The sequence below is a fragment of the Erythrolamprus reginae genome, chromosome 8 (assembly GCF_031021105.1).
Source record: "Erythrolamprus reginae isolate rEryReg1 chromosome 8, rEryReg1.hap1, whole genome shotgun sequence".
NCBI classification, from domain to species: Eukaryota; Metazoa; Chordata; class Lepidosauria; order Squamata; family Dipsadidae; genus Erythrolamprus; species Erythrolamprus reginae.
In genome coordinates this window covers 22,320,379-22,344,869 of record NC_091957.1, presented here as the reverse complement: position 1 = coordinate 22,344,869, position 24,491 = coordinate 22,320,379, and the positions used below count along the sequence as shown (strand labels likewise).

Sequence of the window (24,491 nt, the reverse complement as noted above, 5' to 3'; positions counted from 1 at the left end):
TTTAAGCTGATCGGCAGGAAGGTCAGGGAGACACCTCCACTGTAAATGCCTGATTGGTTGGATTGTAAAAATTATGTCCCAAGGCGCCAGAATAGAAGCTTTAGTTCCTAACACCATGGGAAATTTGTCTTTTCATCATCATCATCATCATCATTATTCAGATTTATATGCCGCCCCTCTCCGAGGACTCGGGGCGGGCTTACAACATATAAAGAAGGTATATATACATCGAGATACAGTTAACATTAGATTAAAAATTACATTTAAAAAGTTACATTTAAAAGCTAAAAAACCTATTAAAATACACATATACAAACTCATTATACATTCATTGGCCAGGGGCAGAATCTAATAAACCCCAAGCTTGGTGGCATAGGTGAGTCTTTAGACTCTTTCGAAAGGCGAGGAGGCGGGGGGCAATACGAATCTCCCGGGGGGAGCAGATTCCAGAGGGACGGAACCCCCACAGAGAAGGCCCTTCACCTAGGTCCCGCCAAGTGACCTTGTCTTAGGCGACTGGGTCCCGACTCCCAGATTGAGAACTACTGAGTTATAGGAACTGGGCATGGCTGGTCTAATGAAGAGCAGGACCAGGAGAGACAGGATAGCCGTCTTCCAATATTTGAGGGACTGCCACAGAGAGGAGGGGGGTCAGGCTATTTTCCAAGGCACCCAAAGGCCAGACAAGGGAATGATGTATGGAAACTGACCAAGGAGAGATTCAACCTGGAAATAAGGAGAAATTTTCTGGACAGTGAGAACAATCAATGCATAGAACAGAAGTTGCCTTCAGATGTTGTGGGAGCTTCATCGCTGGAGGCTTCCAAGAAGAGGCTGGACTGCCATAAATCAGAAATGGTGTAGTTCTCCTGCTTGAGTTGAGGTTGGGCTAGATGACCTCCAAGGTCCCTTCCTGTTCTGTTAATCTAACCTAAATGAGCATCCCATTACAATTCTTCCTTTATATATATACAATTTTATGGTTTTGGGGGCTTTTTAGACTTTTAAATCTAATTAATTGGATCTAAGATATTGTATATTGCTTATTATATGTTGTAAGCCATCCCGAGTCCTCGGAGAGGGGTGGCATAAAAATCCTATTATTATTATTATTATTATTATTATTATTATTATTATTATTATTATTATTATTCGGTATCTCCCTCAGAAGATTCCCCCCCCCCAAAATGTGGGTCCAGTATTGAGGATTTTGGGGGCATTCTCTGTGAAGTAAGCTGTGATTCACCCACACTGATATTCTATTTTTTTCCCTCCTCCCTCCCTTCCTTGCAGGGGGAAATGTAACATCTCTCATTTCTCCGACATCTTTGCTGCTAGAGAGTTCAAAGCCCGAATGGACTCGTTTTTCTACATCCTGGGCTACAATCCAGAAACAAGGTGAGTGGCTTTTTACTTCATTCGTTTGAGGAATAATTCAGCTGCCTATAAGAGACCATCCTTTAGTCTTAGAAGAGAGGGAAAACATCCAGGCAGGGGGCAAGTATGCTAAACTCTCAAGGAAATGCCAAGTATTAATACCTGAAGATATGGTTTGAAATAACATTGGGGTTTTGAGTTCTGGTTTACTGTATTTTTCGGACTATAAGATGCCCCTAAACAACAACAGAAATGTTTTTGGCCTCTGTGTGTGCCATCTTGGGGGGCCTTTTCTAGCCTTTTTTCTGCCTGTTTTCTTTTTCATCCTGTTTTGGTGACTTTTTGCAGCCTGTTTTTGAGGACTGTTTTTGAGGCTTTGTTCAGCCCATATTTTTTTTTTTTGTGTGGGGGGGGGGGGTGGTTCTTGCCATTTTTGAGGCTTTTTAAGCCAATTTTTGAGGCTTTTTATGGGCTGTTTTGGGGGCTTTGGGCCCATTTTGAGGCTTTTCCCTGGCCATATTTGAGGCTTTATTCAGTGACTTTCAAGACTTGTTTTCAACCCATTTTTGAGGCTTTTTGTCCATTTTGCGGACTTTTTTGACCTATTTTTGAAGCTTTCTCCAGCCTGTTTTTGAGGCATTTTTCAACCCCCTTTTAAGGCTTTTTGCAGTCCATTTTGAGGCTGTTTTCGGGCCATTTTTAGATGTTTTCAGTCTGTTTTCTTTTCCAGGAACCCCCCCCCCCCCCAAGCCTCAAAAATGGACCAAAAATAAGGCCCTAAATCGGGGCATGTGGAGACCAAAAAAACGGCTGGCAGGTAGACAGGTCGATGACAGTATTTGGTCTATAAGACACAAAGACATTTTCACCCCCTTTTGGGAGGCAAAAAGTGTGTCTTATAGTCCACAAAAATGCGATAAACCTGTTGTCCTGCTGTGGAGATCGGTCCTGATCGGTAGCAAATAGGAGCCAGGGACCTTTTGGTGATGGCTCCCTTTCCAAGTCTCTAACAGAACGGACCTTCTTTACAAAGGACACCCCCACCCCCACCAAAACTGGATGTTTTCAGTTGCAATTCTCTCTGTGGCTTCATTGTGACCTCCGAAAGGTTTATTTATCCCTTTTTCTATTCTCTTTTCAAACGGTGTTTCTTCTTTTTGTCCGGCTTCCGAATCGCCATCCTACACACGTGGTCCGATTTCTGGGCCTGCTCCGGTTTTAATTTGCTGCATTGGCTGAGGGAAAGAAAATAGCTTGTAGTTTGAAGTAATGACCCAAATTTGTGTGTGATGGTGGGGAGGATTTTAGAATTGTGAGGGTGCCAGCACCGCCTGACTTGTTGCAAACTCGTGCAACCGCCTGGGCACCTGATCCGTATCACAACCGCCATGTTGGCATTTATGCATTTTGTCAGATATGTTTGGCCATCTGTCTCTCTCACACACACCGGCGGTGTAATGCAGGCAATCTTCAACTTACAATAGTTCGCTTAGTGACCTCTCAAAGTTACCATGGCCCTGAAAAAAGTATCATGATTGGGACCAATTTTTTGCATTATTTTTATTTTTTCTGCACAATTTCGATATATAGGCTAAAACATAGGAAGAACGGTTGCAGGAACTGGGTATGTCTAGTTTAATGAAAGAAGGACCAGGGGAAACATAATAGCAGTCTTCCAATATCTCAGGGGTTGCCACAAAGAAAGAAGGAGCCAAGATATTCCCCAAAGCACCTAACGGTAGAACAAGAAGCAACGGGTGGAAACTAAACAAGGAGAGAAGCACCTTAGAACTAAGGAGAAATTTCCTGACAGTGAGAAAGCTTAACCCGTGAAACAGTTTGCCTCCAGAAGTTGTGAATGCTGGAAGTTTTTAAGAAGATGTTGGATAACTATTCGTCTGAAGTGGTGTAGGGTTTCCTGCCTAAGCAGGGGGTTGGACTAGAAGACCTCCAAGGTCCCTTCCAACTCTGTGATTAAATAGTGCATATTAGATAGATCCCTTTACTAAAACTCCAAAACTGTCTGCTTTATGAAGTCCCAGAGAATAGAATAGAATTAGAATTAGAGAGAGTTAGAGTAATAGAATAATAGGAAGAGAAGAGATTAGAAAGAGAAACAGATAGGAAGAGAAGAGAAAAGAGATTAGAAATAGAAATAGAATTATAGGAATATAATTATAGGAATAGAATAGAAAATTGAATAGAACAGAATACTGAAGAAAGGATATAAGAAACATAGAAGATTGACTACTTTCTTGTATTTTATCTTAGGATGGATGGATGTTTATCCAAGACATGTTTAAATTCAGTTACTGTGGATTTACCAACCACATCTTCTGGAAGTTTGTTCCAAGCATCTACTACTCTTTCAGTAAAATATTACATATTAGATCCATTTACTAATACTAGAATAACAAAGTTGGAAGGAACTTTGGAGATCTTCTAGTCCAACCCTCCGCTCCGGCAGGAAATCCTTTCATTGGCCGAATAAAGACTATAAGAAATAGTGCAGATTAGAGAGGTCCCTTTACTGAAACTCCAAAACTGTCTGCTTCAATTGATAAAAGCTTTCTGAAGTGCCAGAAAATAGAATAGAATTCAAGTTAGAGCGAGAGTAATAGAACAACAGGAAAAGAAGAGAAGAGATTAGAAATAGAAACAGGAAAGGAAGAGAAGAGGCATTACAAATAGAAATATAATTTTAGGAATAGAATTATAGGAATAGAATAGAAAATAGAATGGATAGGATAGGATGGAATAGAATGGAAAATATAGAATAGACTAGACTAGAATAGAATAGAATAACAGGGTTGGAAGGGACCTTGGAGGTCTTCTAGTCCAACCCCCTGCTTAGGCAGGGAACCCTACACTACTTCAGACATATGGTTGTCCAACATCTTAAAAACCTTCAGTGTTGGAGCATTCACAACTTCTGGAGGCAGGCAGTTCCTCGGATTAATTGTTCCCACTGTCAGAAAATTCCTCCTTAGTTCTAAGCTGCTTCTCTCCTTGTTTAGTTTCCACCTATTGCTTCCTGTCCTACCCTCATGTGCTTTGGAGAATAGCTTCACTCCCCTCTTCTTTGGGGCAACCCCTGAGATATTGGAAGGCTGCTCTCATATCTTCCTTATGGACAGTTGTCTTCTTAGGTGATTTACGTTCTGAAAAGCTCAGAGTGGGGGGTTCGGTTGTTTCCCAGGTGGGAAAAAAAAACATAGATGGTGGCAAATTGCTGGCAAGAGGAGCATCTCTCTGGAGGGAAAAATATTTTTGTGTGTAAATGAGCTTTGTGTTGGGTGTGTATGTGGTGTGTGTGTGTGTATAGGGGTGGTGGTGTTTCAGCATCTTCTCTGGTGCCAGCGAGAGAGACCCAAGCAGATAATAATCCCCAAGACTCATTAAAAAAGCATTTTAAAATCGGTGATGTTCAAAGAGTCCGATTGCAGTCATTATATAGGTAGTCCTCAACTTAATAACAGCTCACTTAGTGACTGGTGGGAGTTACAACAGCAATGGGGGGGACGTGACCTGGGATCTTTTTTCACACTTACGACCGCTGCACGCATACCACCACCCCGGCGGTCATGCAATTTCCGTTCACAATGCTTGGCAACCGACTCGTGTTTAACAACGGTCGCAGTGCGTGTGTTGTGGGATTGGGATTCCGGATCATGGGATTCCACTTTTGCAGCCCTCCGACAAGCTGAATTATTATTATTACTATTACTATTACTATTATTATTATTATTATTATTATTATTATTATTATTTATTAGATTTGTATGCCGCCCCTCTCCGAAGACTCGGATTAGCTTAACAACCATGGTGGCAAAATGTGTGTGTGGGTGTAGGCTCACTTAACAAATCCCTCAATTTAGCAGCATGAACTTTGGCCATAATTTGAGGACCACCAGCTGAATGTGTGGCCTCCGAAGGTCGTAAATAGCTTTGGTGGGAGACGCAGGAGCTTGAAATGCCACTCAGAGCAGGATTCCCCCCCACAGGTAAAGCACAGGTAGTTGGAAGATGCCCGCACAGGTAGAGCACACCTGTCTTGATTCAGGGATGTGAGGCAACCTGGTGTTGAAGGACATTTCCCGCTTCCTTGAGTTTGTAACTCAGCAACATCTGGAAGTTTGCAAGATGTAAACCCTTCCGTAGAAGAGGGAACAGCTGGGTGGGTGGGGGGACCAGAGCCACGGGGAGGACCACTGAGAAAGGGACAAAAACGCCGGCCCTTGGAGGTAGGCCAGATCAAGAAACAGATCTCAGCCAAGATCCCAGGAATGGCGTTTTATTGTTGGAGGTCCTGGAATAGAATCACGGAAGTGGGCCTGAGTTTCTCTGGTTGTTTTTGATATGGTGTAATTCGAATGGGCTGGGGTGGTGCTGGTGGGATTTTGAGTTTGTCTCTGGATTGGATTAAAATCTCTATTAATGCTTTGCTCGGTCCCTTTTCGTGAGATCAGTTTATTTTCCTTTTGCATCGATCCTTATTCTCACAAGTCCATGTTGAATCAACCTAGCACCCTCTCTCCCCCCTCCCTCCCTCCCTTCCATCCATCCATCATGCCTGAATCTCTCCTATCCAAGCGCCCTGAGTTGACAGTGGAACAGTTGACTCCTTCCTTCCTTCCTTCCTTCCTTCCTTCCTTCCTTCCTTCCTTCCTTCCTTCTTCCCCTCCCTCCCTCCTTTTTTCCCTTCTTTCCTCCCTTCCTTTTCTTCCTTTCTTCTCTTCCCTTCCTTGATTCCCTTTCCTTCCTTCCTTCTATCTTCCCTTCCTTTTCCTTCCCTCCCCTTCCTTCCTTCCTTCCTTCCTTCTGCCTCCCTCCCTCTCCCTTTCCTCCTTCCTTCTCTCACTGAAACAGAGTTCTTACTCCTCTCATCTTCTCTCCAGCTGCCCTGTTGCTCCCTGTTTCCCCCTCTCCTCCCTGCCCTCCCCCACCCCTGAGTCCTGGGCCAGCCTGGCTTCCAGGCTCCCCCCCCAATCTCCCCCCCAGATCGGGGACAGTGTAGGGGGGGGTGGGCTCGCTTCAAGGTGGCATCGTTGCTCCAAATCTGTTGACCATTTGCTCCAGTCGTGCCACAAATCTTGATTTTGGGGGGCGGGGGGGCTTCTGAGCATGTTAGATTTCAACAGCTCCGGCTGCTTGAAAAGGGCGCCCCTGTTGGGGGACCCCCGTGAGCAGCTGCCTTTGATGGCAAAAGCAAGATCTATCCTGGGCTTCTATTTATAACTTGACTTTTTGCATCTGGAGCCCTCTGGCAGAAGGGTTGTGTGTGTGAGTTGTGTGTGTGTGTGTGTGTGAGAGAGAGAGAGGGAGAGACTCCCTGCCCCAGCAGCCTGTCCTCTCTTCCAGGGAGGGGGCCCAGCCAAGAGCCCCCCCCCTTTTGGATGGAGCCCGACCTCCCTCCCCGAACGTTGCCCGTCTGAAACTCCCTTGCCAAGGCCCCACTTCCCTGCACACTAGCTTGCCTAGGCAGAAGCAGCAGCAGCCTGCCGAGTGTGTGTGTGTGTGTATGTGTGTGTCGTGTCGTCTCGTCGCTGAGCTTGTGTGCTGGGCCCCGCTGGTGGTGCAGCCCTCCCCAGCTGTCTGTTGGCGCTGCTTTATTTACGGAAACGGGAGGCAGGGAGGGAAGTGGGGGGGGGTCACAGCACATGCTCAGTGCTGTCAGTCTTCAGGGCGAAGTTTCTGCGTGTGGCGTGTGGGGCTCTAGGTCACCCCCACCAGCGCCTCGAAGCTTCCTCCCCGGGTTCTGCCTCGGACCGAGCGGGCTCGCATGGGCCTCCATTTTGATTAGTTCAGCTGGGGAAGGGGGGGGAGAGGGAAGCAAGGCGACTCTTCTCCTCCCCCCCTTCCTTCTGCTTCTTCTTTTCCTGGGTGGTTATATTTTTTTTGCAACACCCCCCCCCCCCCCCCCTTTTGCCGGAGCGCCACCGAGGCAAGGTCAGGTAGCATCACTCTGCAGCGCCCATCCGAAGCTGTCCAACTGTCATGGATGACCTGTTCAGCCCCTTCAGGTAGGCAAAGGGGGGGGGGGACAGGGATTTTGACCGGGGGGGAGAGAAGAGGATGGTCTGGGAGGAGGGATTGCTGGAGAACGGCCCCCTGCCCTCCCCGGGATGGATTGCATGTTGCAGAAATGGGATTTGGCAGCTGTCGGCATGCCCGTCTTCCCCTCTCCGAGGCTTTCCTCCTCCTTCTGCGAAGGGGGCAGGTAGGAGCCCCACTGCCCTGTCCCGCTTGCAAGGGCTGGCGGGAGGATGGGGGGGGGGTTCCCTCCGAGAGGGGAGGGGAGGAAGGCCGTAGAGCCATAGCCATTGGCTGCCCGTGCGAGAGGGACGGGACGATGCTTGACAGCCAGCCTGCCTGCTTGCTTGCTTAGGTGGCTGGCTTGCCTGGACAGGCTCCGGTTGCGGAGCAGAGAAGGGGGCTTGGAGGGGAGGCCTTGTTTATTATTTATTTATTTATTTATTTATTTATTTATTTATTTATTTATTTAATCACATACGTATTGGTGGAATACCATAAATACCATATCATATCATAAAGATATATTTATATACGTGATACTAGTAAAAGAAAAAACATGATTATTGACTGATTGTTGCAAGTATGGTTTTATAATACTTGTGATCGAAACATTTAAATTATCTGAAAGGGTTAAATAAGGTTCAGGAGGGAAGTGTTTTTAATAGGAAAGGGAACACAAGAACAAGGAGACACAATCTGAGGTGAGTTGGGGGAAAGATCAGAACCAACGTGGGAAAATATTATTTGACTGAAAGAGTCGTAGATGTTGGTACAATCTTCCAGCAGATGTGGTTGGTCAATCCGCAGTCACTGAATTTAAACATGCCTGGGATAAACATAGATCCGTCCTAAGATATAATACAGGAAATAGTATAAGGGTAGACTAGATGGACCAGGAGGTCTTTTGCTGCCATCAATCTTCTATGTTTCTATTTTAGTGATGTTTATAATTGGTTTTTACTTATATTGTATTTATAATTGTTAGCCGCTCAGAGTCCGTTTTGGAGTGAGCGGCATATAAATACAATAATAAATAAATAATAAAGCATTAGGACAGGGCACGGAAGGCACCCTGGTGCACTTATGCACGCCTCTTACTGACCTCTTAGGAATCGGTCAACAGTGGATAAGGCCTAAGGGTAAAATTTGGGGGGTAGGTAAATGATACAACAGAGTCTGGTAGTGAGTTCCAGGCATCAACCACTCGGTTGCTAAAGTCGTATTTCCTGCAGTCAAGTTTAGAGCGGTTTACTTTGAGTTTGTATCTGCTGTCTACTCGTGTATTGTTGTGGTTGAAGCTGAAGTAGGAAGGACGATGTAGCAGATGGATTTTATGAGCTATGCTCAGGTCGTGTTTAAGGCGACGTAGTTCTAAGCTTTCTAAACCTAGGATTGTAAGTCTAGTTGCGTAGGGGCTTCCGTTACGCTTTGCAAACATACCACCCCTGAACAAGAGGTTGCTAGGTGGCTAGGCTCCTTTTTTGTGTGGAGCACATCCAGTTAGGGGAAAACTTTCCACGGGACGGAGGAAGTCTCGGCCCCACCTGCAGAGATTATTATAATATTATTATTATTATATTATTATTATTATTATTATTATTATTATTATTATTATTATTATTTAGATTTGTATGCCACCCCTCTCCGAAGACTCGGGGCAGCTCACAACACAACAATAACCACAATACATTACAAATCTAATAATAAATTTAAAAATCAATTTAAAAACATTAATAAACATTAAAACATTAATTAAAACATTGATTAAAAAACATTAATAAACAGGGTTGTGGATGCACACCTCCCCTTTCAGGGAAGGTGGGCATGGATCTGCTCTCTCCCCCCCCCCCCCATGAGTGGCAGTGCAGGGAAGCCCCCACTCAGCTTTAAGGGGAACCTCCATATATGTCATCAATATACAGAAGCCTTTCTCTGCAGGCGGAAGCCCATCCGGTACATCAATGCCTGACTCCACTGATAGGCCCTGCATTCGCCTTCTGTGGACAAACCAGGCTTTTTAAAATTTATTTATTTATTTATTTATTTATTTATTTATTTATTTATCAGATTTATTTATCAGATTTATTTATCAGATTTGTATGCCGCCCCTCTATGCAGACTCGGGGCGGCTCACAGCAATAATAATACAATGTAAACAAATCTAATATTTAAGTTAATTTAAAAACCCCAATTTAGAAACCAATCATACATACTAGCATACCATACATAAATTTCATAAGCCTAGGGGGAGGGAAAATGTCAATTCCCCCATGCCTGACGACAGAGGTGGGTTTTAAGGAGCTTATGAAAGGCTAGGAGGGTGGGGGCCATAGTTCCCTCTAAGTTGAGCAGTGAGCAATCGCTCACTTAAAAATCATCATCAACTCAGAGTTTTCCAAACCTGCCCAGAAGCCGAGAGAGAAAGAGTGAGAGGAAGGAGAGAGAGAGGAAGAGAGAGAAACAGATAGAAAAAAGAGAGGAAGGAAAAGAAAAAGAAAAAGAATGGGAGTAAGGAAGAGAGAAAGAAAATCAAAATCTAGTTTGAAACTAGCTCAATTATTTAAGTGGCATTTTGATATTGATAGAGTTGCCCTATTATGAGCTCACTGTTATAGACACACAGTACAGTATTTTATTTTGAAATTCTCTGAGGCAAAACAGGGTGCGTTGTTTGTTTGTTTGTTTGTTTGTTTGTTTGTTTGTTTGTTTATTTATTATTCTGTGCCGCCCAGTCCCCAAAGGGACTGCCGCTCAGACACTATACTTTTCCGCCCACCCCCCAAAAAAATTAGAGGGAACACTGGTGGGGGCAACTCTGATATCTGGGGGGAGTTGGTTCCAAAGGGTCGGGGCCGCCACAGAGAAGGCTCTTCCCCTGGGTCCCGCCAAACGACATTGTTTAGTTGATGGGACCCGGAGAAGGCCAACTCTAATTAAGTGGACTTGATGGACAGATAGAAAGAATTGAGGGAAAGCCCTCGCGGGACTCAGCCCCTCCTGAGACAAATAGTACCTCTTTTTAAGAGCAGCCCGGATTGTACTGTAGGGTATTGAACGGGTGGCTTTTGGGGGAGAACCTGCGTGGAGTTGGAAATATTGGGACGGCTAACAAAAACCAAATGGCTAGTCCTCAAGGCAAAACTTTAAAGCAAAGGTGAAGCTTCGACCAGTGGCAGGTTAGGACTTTTAGGATACCGACCTCTTGCGTTCCCCCCTCCTTCAATTCTTTTACCCCCCATCTACCATGGCGCAAGTTAAAAACTGAGATATCTGTTATTTATTTATTTGCAATCCCCCCCCCCCTCCGATACATATGTGTGTTTATCAATGTGTTTGGGGAGTGGAGGGAGAGAGACAGATAGAGAGGGAGAGGGAGGGATTGCATTCTTTCAAAGGCTAGTTTATTTTTTTGCTCAGGATTTGGTGCTAGCTGGATAATCCAGACTGTCGCAGAGCCCCGTTGTGGTCCATAGTGGGGTGTATTTGGGATTCAGATGCTTGCTCCCTCCATATTCAGCAACCAGGCTACTCTGTATAATATAATGATCAGCATTGCATAAGATCAATTATGTCTTCAATGGGGATTTTAATACTATGACGAAGTTAGTAGAGGTCTAACGAAAGCTAAGTAATTTTAATAGTTTTAATTGGATTTTAAATGTTCCAGAGATCATGATAGCTGTTGCCTCTTCATATATGTATGTATGTATGCATGTATGTATGTATGTATGTGTATATGTATATTTATACATGTAGATTGTTCTGAGTTCGGGTTTTGCCCCGTGTAATATTTTGAGTGCCTATGCGACGTTTCGGTGAAATCACATTCACCATCATCAGGCTGAAGTTGTAAGCTTCGTGCTGCTGTAAATATAGAATTCTATATTTACAGCAGCACGAAGCTTATAACTTCAGCCTGATGATGGTGAATGTGATTTCACCGAAACGTCGCATAGACACTCAAAATATTACACGGGGCAAAACCCGAACTCAGAACAATTTACATACATATACCCGTGAAGATCTACGAAAACAAATATTTATACATATACATACATATACACACACTGCTCAAAAAAATAAAGGGAACCCTTAAACCAACACAATATAACTCCAAGTAAATCAAACTTCTGTGAAATCAAACTGTCCACTTAGGAAACAACACTGATTGACAATCAATTTCACCTGCTGTTGTGCACGTTCAACAGTGTACAGAACAAAGTATTGAATGAGAATATTTCATTCATTCAGAACTAGGATGTGTTATTTGAGTGTTCCTTTAATTTATATGCACACATGTAGGTATATATATACATTTAATATATTTCTCCCCTACCTCGGGATTACTTTGCTTTAGGGTTGTTACCTAGGCTAAGCCATCCATCCTGTAGTTTGCTTTGCTTTGCTGGGGCTGTGTGTGAACTCAGCCAGTGTGGCTCCATTTTCCAAGCGGGGGGGTTAGCAAGTGTGTGAACCCAGCAAATGCCCACTGCAAGTGTTTCGCCCTGGCATCTCTTTCCTTCCCCCCCTCCCACTTTCTGACATCATTTGAATAAGTCGGTCACATCCCGAGAACGGGCGATAATGAGAGAAGCATTCCAGAAAGGCAAGATTGATCTAAAAAGGACGCCTACGATTCAGAAAAGCCGAAATCAGATCTGATTTTGTTTTTTACTCCTTTGCGTCATTCTGATCACCTCTTTTTAGGGGGGGGGGGGAATTTTGGTTTCGTCACCCTGTTTTGAGGGGCTAAGTATCGTCTGTTTGCGTTGCGGCAAAAATTAAAAATTCACCTATGCTATCCCAAAAAGCAGAATCCCTGGCTTTCAACTGTGGTCGAGAAGCAAATTCGGAGAAATGTAGGCTCACATTATTCAATTTTGCAGAATATTCAATATTAGTCTCTTCCTCCACTCCCCCCCAAAAAGTCGGGGGGGGGGGATTCAGGGAGACCAACAAGGTCTGAAATGATGGTCAGTAATTTTTTTCCAATTTAGACTGCTTTGCAGTTCCTGATTTGGATGAGTATTTGTTTCGTTTTATAATTTCAAAACCTATAATTATTGATTAGTGTAAAGAGTGCGAAGATTGCTTTGTTTCAAAGAACCTAACCCCAGAATAATTGCTGGCCACAAGTAACGTTTTATATTTCATCCTTGTACATTAAAAATTCTGAGGATGGTTTTCATCCATATTGATGTGAAGAAAAACCCAAATGAATTCCTGCATTTTTTTGTAAAGTTTTTTTTTTCAGTCTCTCCACAGTTTTCATATATACATCTATGCATTTACCTTAAAACATATCAATACCATATATAACTATACATTTTTATCCAGCAATCGTGAATCAATGTCCTATTTTTGCACCTATTTTTATATTTCTGTTCATCAGCTTGTTATTCTTCAATTCTTTACACTCCCCTCCCCTCTTTCTTCCCCTCTTCCCTCGATCTTCTTACTCCTTCTCTCCCCTTTCCTACATCCTCCACTCTTTCTCTTCTCCCTTCACCTTTTTACTTCCTCTTTCTCCTTCTCAACCTTTCCCTGAGTGACCCTAATCCTAATTCATCTTCTATTTATACTTGTTTCATTGCATAACTTTAATACCTAAAATTGTTTAGTGTAAAAACGAGTGCAGATATTGCTTCATTTCCAAGAACCTTAACTGGGAATAACGCCGGCCGCAAATAACGTTTTATTTTTTATCCTTGTGTATTAAAATACTGAGGGTGGTTTTCATCCTATTGACACATGGGGGAGAAACCCGAATGAATTCCTGCATATTTGAGGAGGGTCCCGTACAGAGTCCTCTGTGGAATCTCTCACCATCTGATGCCCGGATTTCCCTGCTCTGTCAAAATCCTGGTGAGGGTACAGCATGCCTTCCCTTTGGTTTGCTGGTTTCGTCACCACCATCTCCCATATCCCTTAGGAAAGAAATGGAAAGATACACAGAGAGAGAAAGAGAGAGAGAGAAAGGGAGGGAGGGAGAGAAAGAAAGAGAGATAGAAAGAGAAGAAAAAAAGAGAAAGAGGGAGAGAGAGGGAAAGAGAAAGAGAGAAAAGGGGAGAGAAAGATAGAAAGAGAAAGAAGGAGAGAGAAGAGAGAGAGAGAAGAGAGAGAAAGAGAAAATAAAAAGAGGGAGGGAGGGAGAGAAAGAATGAGAGAAAGTAACAGAAAGAAAAAGAGAGAAAGATAGAAAGGAAGATAGAGAGAGAGGGAACGAGGGAGAGAGCGATAAAAAGAGAGAGAAAGAGAGAAAGAAAGAGAAAGAGAGAAAAGGGGAGAGAAAGAAAGAGAGAGGAAAGAGAGAAGAGAGAAAGAAAGAGATAGAGAGAAGGAGAGAGACAGAGAAAAGAGAAAGTGAGAGAGAGGAGAGAGAAAAGAGAGAGAGTGAAAGAGAAAGAGAGAGAAGGCTGTGTCAGCCTCAGTCCCTCCTCCTGTAAAAAGGGGGAGTAAAAAACTGGAAGGGAAGGGAGGCTTTAAGCATGCCCAAAGGATAGGGCAGTTGTGGGCAAAGGGGGGAGCAGGACAGCCCCCCCCCCACGGGTTGCAAGGCAGCCTGAGTGGAGGGATGGTTCGTGTGTGTGTGGGGGGTGGGGGGGATGTGTACATCCTTAAAAACTCTGCATCCTTCCTTCCGTCTCCAGGGAGCCTCCAAGCACCGTATTATGACTGACTGAGCATCCAGGAAGCCCCCCTTTCTCCCCCCCCTTCCCCAAATGCTCCGGGAGAGTCCCATCCTCACTGCTGTCACAATGGAAGCATCGCTGTTTGATGTCACCCCCACCCACCCAAGATTTTAAAGGGGGGGGGGGTTACAAGCTTTCTGGGCCTGGAAGCTGGCATTTTGGTGCACCCTGGATGGTGATGGATCCTTCTGTGAAATGGGTCCAAGTTGTGGGACTGAGCCACCAGGGCAAACGGTGGGGTGAACCCTCCCTCCTTCTGCTTCTGAAGTTGTATGTGTTGTGGTGTTTACATTGGCCTTAAGATTTCCTGATCTGGTTAGCCATTGAAGATCAAAGCTTCCTCACTCCCCCCTCCCCCATGAGCACCCCTCTTCCTCTTCACCCGCCCACGTTCCGGTGGGTGGGAAAGACACCTATCTCCCCCCCCCCATCCCTTTTGATATTCCTTTGCGGTCCAGCCTGTCCAGCCCCTGTTGTTATTTGATAGGCGACAACGTTGCCATGGCAACAGGTTGCTTTCTCTCTCTCTCTCTCTCTCTCTCTCCCTCTCTCTCTCTTTCTCTCTCCCCCTCTCTTTCCTCCCCCCTCCTTCCAAAGGGGAAACATCTTGTCATTATATTTAATCCACTGCGGCTGGAGAAGGGCTGAAATATTAAGTTGAGGGGGTTGCCATGGCGACCACTTTGGTGGCATCCGCTGTTTTTGCCTTGTGGTGTCGGATTTCGCACCCTCCCTCTCCGCGCCCACTCTTCCGCTGACCCCCCTCCCCTTTTCCCTCTTGTTTTCCTCCCCACGTCCTTTTCAGCCCCCTCCCCTCATTTTCCCCCTCCCCCCAGGAATAAATAAATAAATCCTTTACCTTTCTCTACGATGGACCACATACATACGTGCATACATGAAGAAAGCAATAGCCATCACGATCTCTGGAACGTTTAAAATGTATTTGAAACTACTAAAAATGACTGAGCCTTCGTCAATCCCTATTGATTTCGTCAGAGTCATGTATTTCTACATCTCTATATAGATATAGATATTTTGTTTTCGTACATTTTCATGGGTTACACAGGAAAAAAACTGAACTCACAACAATCTCTGTGTATGTATCTGTGTGTAACATATTTGCTGATAATGAAAAGGAAGGGATAGACAGACAGACAGACACAGTAGGTAGGCAGGCAGGCAGACAGATAGATGGATAGATGATAGACAGGCAGGCAGGCAGGTAGAAATGATAGATAGATAGATAGATAGATAGATAGATAGATAGATAGATAGAATAGATAGATAGATAGATAGATAGATGGATGCATAGATAGATAGATAGATAGATAGATAGATAGATAGATAGATAGATAGATAGATAGATAGATACCCTGTTTCCCCCCAAATAAGACCTCCCCTGATAATAAGCCCAATTGGGCTTTTGAGTGCAAGATAGATTAGATAGATAGATAGATAGATAGATAGAGAGAGAGAGAGACAGACAGACAGACAGACAGACAGACAGACAGACAGACAGACAGACAGACAGACAGACAGACAGATAGATAGAAATAAATAAGAGATGGATGGGTGGGTGGGTGGGTGAGTAGGTAGGTAGGTAGGTAGAGGAGAGATAGAAGAGATAGATATTGGCATATTCGGGTTTCTTCCCGTGTAAGTTTCAGAGATTACACAGGAAGAAACCCAAATATGCCAAGACCTACATACCAGTACCTGTGAGGGGTAAGTCCCAAGAGCTGCGAGTTCGAAACACCAACTCTTAATGTGACTCAACCTGCCCTCTTTCCCAGATGAACCCATTGCTCAAGGTCGACGACCGATCCTCTGTCTGGGATCAAATCCAGGCCAAAAGCTGCTGCCCACTAAGCCCCCTGGTTTTTTTCTCTTCCATCGTTTTTCACGTGCCAGGAAAACACTTACCTGCTCAATAACTCTTTGTTGGTCATTGAAGAATTTTCTCCCCCCCCCCTTCCTTCAGCTAATTTTGATGGCATCTTCCCAGAGAGTTTTGTTTCGTAACCCCTTTTTTGGGGGGGGGGGGAGAGCTGTTTGCCTTGTAGTGAAATTTAAAATTCACCTAAGCCAAGATCCTCCCTGGCTTTCAACCACCATCGAGAAGTGAATTTGGAGAGATGTGGTGTGTGTGTGTGTATCATTGCTTTTTACTCTGGAAGCTCTACAGAAAAATTCTGCTCCTCGCTTGCAGTGTTTCCCAGCCTGCTTCTAAAGTCACCTTTGAAAGCTTCGTGTGGATGTCTTTTATTTTATTCATTTCCATCCCATCTTTCTTATTTGTATAAATAACAAGGCAGTGAATGTAGTACCAAAGATAAGGAGGGAGGGAGGGAAGGAAGGAAGGAAGGAAAGAAGGAAGAAGATAAAGAGAGAGAAAGAAAGAAAGGGAAAGAAAAAGAGAGAAGGAAGAAAGAGAGAGAGAGAGAGAGAGAGAAGGAGACGGAAGGAAGAAGAGAGAGAAAAAGAAAGAAAGATAGATAGATAGATAGAAAGCGAAAGAAAGAGAAGGAAGTAAGGAAGGATCGATCTTTCATTCCCCAACTAGGTAACATCATCAGTGCTAGTACCAAAGACAAGGAAGGAAAGAAGAGACAGGGCTAATTTTACTGTGTCGGCCAGTGCCTGCTGGTGCCACATTTGTCAAGGCTAGGGCTGGCTGTGAATGCTGGGAGATGTAGTCCCAACAGTTCTAGAGAAAGAAAGAAAGAAAGAAAGAAAGAAAGATGGAAAGCCGGAGGGGTCTGGAGGGAGAGGGGAGGGCATCGTGTGAAAGGAAAGCAGGCAGGAAGGAAAAATAGCAAGGGAAGAAAACAGTGGTGGTTGTAGCTGCGTGTGTGAAGGAAATGGGGAGAGGAGACAAAGTTTTCCCCACCTCGCAGGGTTGATGTTGTGGGGAAAATACGAGAAGGAAACAGCATGGATATAACAACATTTATAGATTATGCAACCAGCCAAATAATAATCAGCACTCAGATCAGCATAGATTGACTCCAAGGTTAATTTTAGATCACGATCAAGGAAACAGTACCCAAAATCGAAAAACTGCCAAAGAGCCATCAGGGTGTAGCCCAAACAAAGAATCTCTAAGACCATCTCCACCAACACTGACGGGCAACTCACCAGAATATAAACTGAAAGCAAACTCCACTCCCTACTAGCAACTGATGATGTTACCTAGTTGGGTAATGAAACGCCTGCAAGAAAACACAGAGCATTAAGGACCCCTCATTGCAACCCCTTCCTCCCTCCCTCCCTCCCTTCCCTCTCCTTCTCTTCGCACCTTTTCAACCAAATTTGGAGTGCTTCTAAGACTTTTCGAGAACCAAACGTGACAACTCCCCCCCCCCCCAAAAATCTGGTGTTTCTTCTTAAAGGCAGGAAATGTTACAGGTAGTCCTCAACTTACCCCACAATTTATGGAGTTGATTGAGAAATGTTAAGCAGGCTTCCCCCGTTTTATGGACTTTTCTTGCCACCGTCGTTAAGTGAATCACAGCAGTTGTTAAATTAGTAACACGGTAGAGAAGAGAATCTCCACTGACTTGTGCGTGTCAGAAGGTTGTAAAAAGGACGATCGCGTTGACCCCGGGACACTGCGACCGCCAAAACTGTGGGTCAGTTGGCAAGCATCGGATTTTTGATCAGATGGACCCCAAGGGATGCTGCCACGGGTCATAATAAGTGTGAAACATGGACTCGTTTCAGTGCTGTTGTAACGTTGAACAATCCCTAAGCCAGAGGTCTTCAAACTTGGCAACTTTAAGGCTTTGTGGACTTCAACTCCCAGAATTCTCCAGCCGGTTATGTTATGCTGGCTGGAGAATTCTGGGAGTTGAAGTCCACAAATCTTAAAAGTTGCCAAGTTTGGGGAACCCTGCCCTAACCAACCCTGTTAGAAGTCAAAGACCACCTGTATTTTCCGGTTAACATCAACAGGGACCTTTCCAGGGGGGGGGGATTCCAAATTTTTCCCAGCCTTGTCTCTTCCTCTCCTTGAAAATCCCACATTCTATTATCTCTTCAGACACATCTCCTTTCGCTTTCGGTTCTTAGCCCGGGGTGACCCCTATGAGAAAGGTCGTGCAAAAAATGCAATATATCACGTAGACATAAATGCACGTAAATGCGATATAAGATACCATTTAGACTTATATATCGCTTCACAGTGCTTTACATCTCTCTCTGTAAAGAGAGCCCCCAACAATCTGGGTCCTCATTTTACCCACTTCGGAAGGATGGAAGGCTGAGTTAACCTTGACCCGGTGGTGAGATTTGATCTGCCAAACTCCTGGCAGCTGGTGATTGGCAGAAGTAGCTGGCAGTACTACATTCTAACCACTTTACCACCGTGACTCTTAATGCATTAGAATAAAACAGAGTAGAATAGAATAGAATAATAAAATATAGAATTAGAATAGAATAGGGAAAGAATAGAATAAGGAAAGAATGGAATAGAATAGAATAGAATTCTTTATTGGTCAAGTGTGATTGGACACACAAGGAATTTGTCTTTGATGCAGATGCTCTCAGTGTACATAAAAGAAAATATAGATTTGTCAAGAATCATGTGGCACAAAACTTAGGAGTCATAGGGGGTCAAATAAGCAATGAAGAAACAATCAGTATTAATAAAAATCTTAGGATACAAGCAACGTTACAGTCATACAGTCCTAAGTGGGAGGAAAAGGGTGATAGGAACAATGAGAAAAAACTAGTAGAATAGAAGTGCAGATTTAATAAAAAGTCTGACAGTGTTGAGGGAATTATTTGTTTAGCAGAATGGTGCTGTTCAGGAAAAAAAACTGGTTTTGTGTCTAGTTGTCTTGGTATGCAGTGCTCTGTAGCGACATTTTGAGGGTAGGGGTTGAAACGGTTTGTGTCCAGGATGCGAAGGGTCAGTAAATATTTTCACCGCCCTCTTTTTGACTCGTGCAACATACAGGTCCTCAATGGAAGGCAGGTCGGCAGCAATTGTTTTTCCTGCAGTTCTGATTCTACTCTGAAGTCTGTGTCGGTCTTGTCAGATTGCAGCACCAAACCAGTTGACAGACTCAATGATTCCTCCGTAGAACTGGATCAGCAGCTCCTTGGGCAGTTTGAGCTTCTTGAGTTGGCACGGAAAGAACATTCTTGTTTGTGCTTTTTTTAAATGTTAGGTGTCCGTTCAAGGTCCTCAATGGGAGGCAGGTTGGCTGAAATTGTTTTTTCTGCAGTTCTGATTATCTTTATATTATTTATATGCTTGGTCTCGCCGGTCTCTCGGTCCATTCCCTCCTCTGAGCTTGCCAAGCCAACATAAAAACCCCATCCTTTTTCCGGTCCCTGCTGAAGAAGATCACAAGGAACGGTGTGTGTATGTGTGTTTCATTTTTTGTTGTGTGGTTCGTATGCTTTTCTCCCTTTGCTCTTGTCATGCGAGGCTTGCCTGGGCAGGGAGCCATTGTACCCAAAGGTGTTGGAAAGAAAAGACCGAAGCTTGTGCGACGGAAAAAAAGCCAGACCAGAAGAAAAGAATGACATGTGCCCAGCTTGCCTGTCTGCAGGAACATCGGTTTCTAGTCTTTCAGGGGACGGTGGGGAGCGTGTTCCCCTCCCTTCCCTCTTTACATAATAATCCAGCTTTCCCCTTTCTTGCGTCGCCACGAACTCCAGAGAGAAAGAGAGAGAGAAGAGAGAGGAACATAAAATTGGAGTGCGCTCGGCTGCCAACGTTGCCATTTTGAAATCAATCTGGCACAGCGAGGGAGCCTTGGGTACATCACAAGACACAAGCAACCTTGAAGAGAAAAAGGGGTCGTTCGATTCCCCCTCCCTTTCTAAAATTAAAGTTTTCGGAGAAGGGCAGCATACAATCTAATAAATTAATAATAATAATAGTAATAGTAATAATAGCAATAATAGCAATAACAACAATAACAACAATAACAACAATAACAATAACAACAACAACAACAATAATAATAATAATAATAATAATAATAATAATAATAATAATATTCTGCTGCACGAATTCCAGTGACCAATTAGGTCCCACAGAGTTGGCCTTCTTTGGGTCCCGTCGACAAAACAAATTGCGTCTGGCGGGACCCGTGGGAGAGCCTTCTCTGTGGTGGCCCCGGCCCTCTGGAATCAACTCCCTCGCGAGATTAGGACTGCCCCCACCCTCCTTGCCTTTCGCAAACCCACCTATGTCGCCAGGCTTGGGGAAATTGACATACCTCTAGCTGTTCCATTTTATGTATGGTTTGTTTGGATTGTATGACTGTTTTTTATAAGGATTTTTAAAATTGTTTTTTAATATTGGATTTGTAGCTCATGTATTATTTATTAATAATAATAATAATAATAATAATAATAATAATAATAATAATAAAAAAGGTTGATTTGATGCTGGCCGTGTACACAGTCAAAATCAATTGGCCGGTCTTCCTCTACATCAGGGGTGTCGAATTCAAGGTCTTGGGACTGGATCCGGCCCCTGGGGGTACCTAGATCTGGTCCGCTGGGCCACCCTGGAAACGGCAAAGGAGCAGCCCGCAGTGCTTCTGTCAGCAAGAATGGAACTGTTTTGGCCGGCAGAGGGTTGCGTGAGACCATCGTAGTCAAAATTGGAGCTCGAAAGCCCGTTTTTGCTGGCAGAGCACTTGGGCCGCCACAGACGTCCATGACACGAGTGACGAGGTTGAACTGGCCTCGCCCTCCCCCGAGATCAAAGACAATCCTGATGCGGCCCTCAATGAAATCAAGTTTCACACACACACACATACACACACATTCTACATCTTTGAAGGCTTGTTTGTTTGTTTGTTTGTTTGTTTGTTTGTTTGTTTGACTTCTATGCTGCCCAGTCCTGAAGGACTCAGGGCGGTTTACAATAATAATATAAAAAAGAAATAGAAATAGATACAGAACAATAAAAAGAAGTCGAATATAATGAAAACTATAAAACCCTCTATTAAAAGAAACAGAAGAGAAGAGAATTCTTTATTGGGCCAAGTGTCATTAGACACACAAGGAATTTGTCTTTGGTGCAGATGCTCTCAGTGTAAAAAGAAAATATAGATTTGTCAAGAAACGTGATACAACACTTAATGATTGTCATAATCATTAGCAGTCATAATCCCATACATACATACCATTAATACAGTGTGGCCCTGTCAGTTATTAGTTAGCAGTTAGTTATTAGTTCCTTGTGTGGTTTAACCGAACAGCCCGCCAATTAATCTGGAAGGAAATAGTCCATTTTAATTCGCAAGCCATTCATTCATTCATTCATTCATTCATTCATTCATTCATTCATTCATTCATTCATTCATCTATTTTTCATGACCGAACTAGGCAACATCACCAGCGACGATGTGATGATCAATGCACCAGTGATGTTACTTAATCAGGTCATGAAACATCTGCACCCCGAGCTGGGGTGGCGCAGCAGGTAGAATGCTGTACTGCAGGCCACTAAAGCTGACTGTAGATCTGCAGGTCAGTGGTTCAAATCTCAAGGTTGACTCAGGCTTCCATCCTTCCGAGATGGGTAAAATGAGGACCTGGATTGTGGAGGCAATATGCTGCCTCTGTTGAAAAGTGCTATAGCTAACATGCTGTAAGCCGCCCTGAGTCTAAGGAGAAGGGCAGCATTAAAAAAATTGAAATGAATGAATGAATGAATGAATGAATGAATGAATGAATAAGCCAACAAGTTGAGAAGCAACAAGGTTTTAAAGTTTGTTGCAGACATCAAAAGCAGAAGCACACAGAGATAACTGCTTCAGCTGGATTCATTAACTTTCTGTATTTTTCGGAGTATAAGACGTACTTTTTTCCTCCCGAAAAGAGGCTGATAATTGGGATAAGTCTTATACTCTGAGTATTGCCTTTTTTGTTTTCCTCCAGCCCTAACTAGCTGCTAAGGATCATCCCAGCTCTTACCTTGCAGGCTCTTTCATTGTTTCTCTCTGCGAAGAATGTTTTCCAAACCCTGTCTTTGTAGTGGGGGGGAGTTCATTGCTTTACTTGCTCCGAATATGTTTCTTTCCAGCCCTAACCAGGTGCTAACAATATTCCCAGCTCTTCGTGGCTTGCAAACTCTTTCATTGTTACTCTCTCCAAATAAAGTTTTTTTAAAGCCCTAACCCGGAGATAAAATAATGTGCTGAAGCTGACCAGAGTAAGGACGCTAGCCAGATGAATACCTGGTACGCAGATTCTTTTCCCTATTTTCCTCCCCAAAAACTAAGATGTGTCTTATATTTAAATATACTTTATTTACAAATATAATAAAAAGGAAATAAGGGAAGGAAAGGCGAGGGAGGAAATCTGGGGTAGGGCGGAAGAAGGGAAAGGGAGGGGGTACAAAGTCAAACAATTATGGTAATACATTGTAGTACATATAGGTTATAATGCATATATTTCTTAGAAGGAATATTATATTTCTTAGTTTCTTAATCATTATATGTATACATTAAGTCATGTTTTTAACAAAAATATTATATTTCCTAATGACTATAGACGTACGGTGAGTAGCAAGTAGATAAGGAAAATGAAAAGTTTTTTAAAGTTATAGTAGTAAGGGGAGGGGAGGGAAAAGAAAAGAGAAGGGGAGAAAGAAAAATCTGCGTTTAGCGCAGACGTTTTTAGGGACGACTTTTGTCTGGAAGTAGTATGGGGAGTATATGAATAGTATGATAAGTAGGTATAGAAATTAGTTATGTTGATGGAAGTTGTTAGTGTTATAATGTGTATTGAGTTGGTTGAAAAACAGATAAAAAGAGATATGGTATGAATTTTATTGCAAATTTAATTGGTTTTTGGTGCTCAATTTTTAAATTGGTTTGAAGTTGATTTAAGTGCTCGAAGGTACATTTAGTAATTTGGTGGAATAGAGATTTTACAATAAGTAATTTTGATATTTTTTTTGAGAAACCCATTTATACCAATTTTCCCATATTTCATAGTATTCTGAATCTTTTTTATTTTGTGCTTCCATTGCTGTTTTAGACATTTCAGCGCACTCTATGATTTTTGTAATTATTGCGAAAAAAGAAGGTATTTGATCACATTTCCAAAAGAAGGCGTACGATATTCTAGCTGCTGTTATGATTTGTAGGATGAGATATTTTTGTGCTTTAGTAAGGTTTTGCCTAAATATACCTAAAAGGTAAAGCTCAGGTTTAAGTGGCAATTTAATTGACATGACTTGGTCAATTAGATTTTGGATTGTTGTCCAATATTTTTGTGCAAGTGGGCATGTCCACCATGTGTGGTAATATGTTCCCGGTTTAGTTTTGCATTTCCAACAGGTCGGTGAAAAGTTGGCGAACATTTTGGATATTCTTGCTGGGGGCAAATACCATCGATAAAACATTTTCATTTGGTTCTCTTTGTAGGACATTGCCGTTGTCATTTTGTAGTTTAATGTCCATGTTTTCTCCCACTCGATTAAGTTAATCATATACCCAAAATTCTGAGCCCAGGCTATCATGCAACATTTCACTTGTTCTTCGGGATTTTCTTGTATTAGTAAGTAATTATATAGTTTTGAAATCATTTTTGTAGAGGGGCCGAAAATAATCGTATCTATTACATTGTCATTTTGGAATCCAAATTGTTTTTTGTGTTGCTCGTATTTTAATTTAATTTGTAAGTATGTTAGCCAATCTATGTTAATTCCTTGGTCGTTCAATTGTTGTTTGGATATAAGAGCATCTGATTTGTCGAGTAACTGTTGGTATCTCAAAATTTTGGAGTGGGAGAAAAGGTTAGGAAAAATTAGTAATTCATTGGGAGATATCCATTTTGATATCGAAGTATAGTAATTTTTTTTTATAGTAAACCAAATTGTTATTAGAGTTTTACGCAAATAATGATTTTTAAAGTATTTGGGTATTTTGTGATAATCTGTTGTTAAAATAGATGTGTCTTATACTCCGAAAAATACAGCATTTATAAACATAGTAACAGATGAATTTATAATGCCATTAGCAGAGTTCTTCTTCAATGTTACAAGTAAACACAGGCAGGAGTTTCATTTCAGCAGAGCAGACAAGCACAGAGTGGGCAGAGTGCCAAGTGGACCTGGAGCTTTCCCTCTCTTGCAGTAGAGGACTTACTCGCAGCCCAGGTCCAGGCGATCTGACTTAACCCTTCTGTGTCTTTCACTTGCAGGAGGCTGAACAGCACCCAAGGAGAAATCCGGGTCGGGCCCAGCCATCAGGTAAGGTTACTCCCAGCATCACTTTGCTGTGCCGTTTTCTACACAAAAAAGGGCCTTTGAAGAATTGGATGTTGGCTTGTAGCTTAATTGACTTGTTAAGCCACCCCCCCCCCACAGTCACATGATTGCCAAACCACTCCCACCTGGTCACATGG

General features: G+C 43.1%; 1 protein-coding gene across 1 annotated transcript in view; it reads left to right on the top strand.

Moving 5' to 3' along the window:
* Positions 1-24,491, top strand: part of RERE (arginine-glutamic acid dipeptide repeats) — a 252,717-nt gene that overhangs the window by 137,221 nt on the left and 91,005 nt on the right. Inside the window, 2 exon segments of the mRNA XM_070759248.1 lie at positions 1,294-1,398; positions 24,288-24,336. Coding sequence (XP_070615349.1) covers positions 1,294-1,398; positions 24,288-24,336 — 154 coding nt within the window.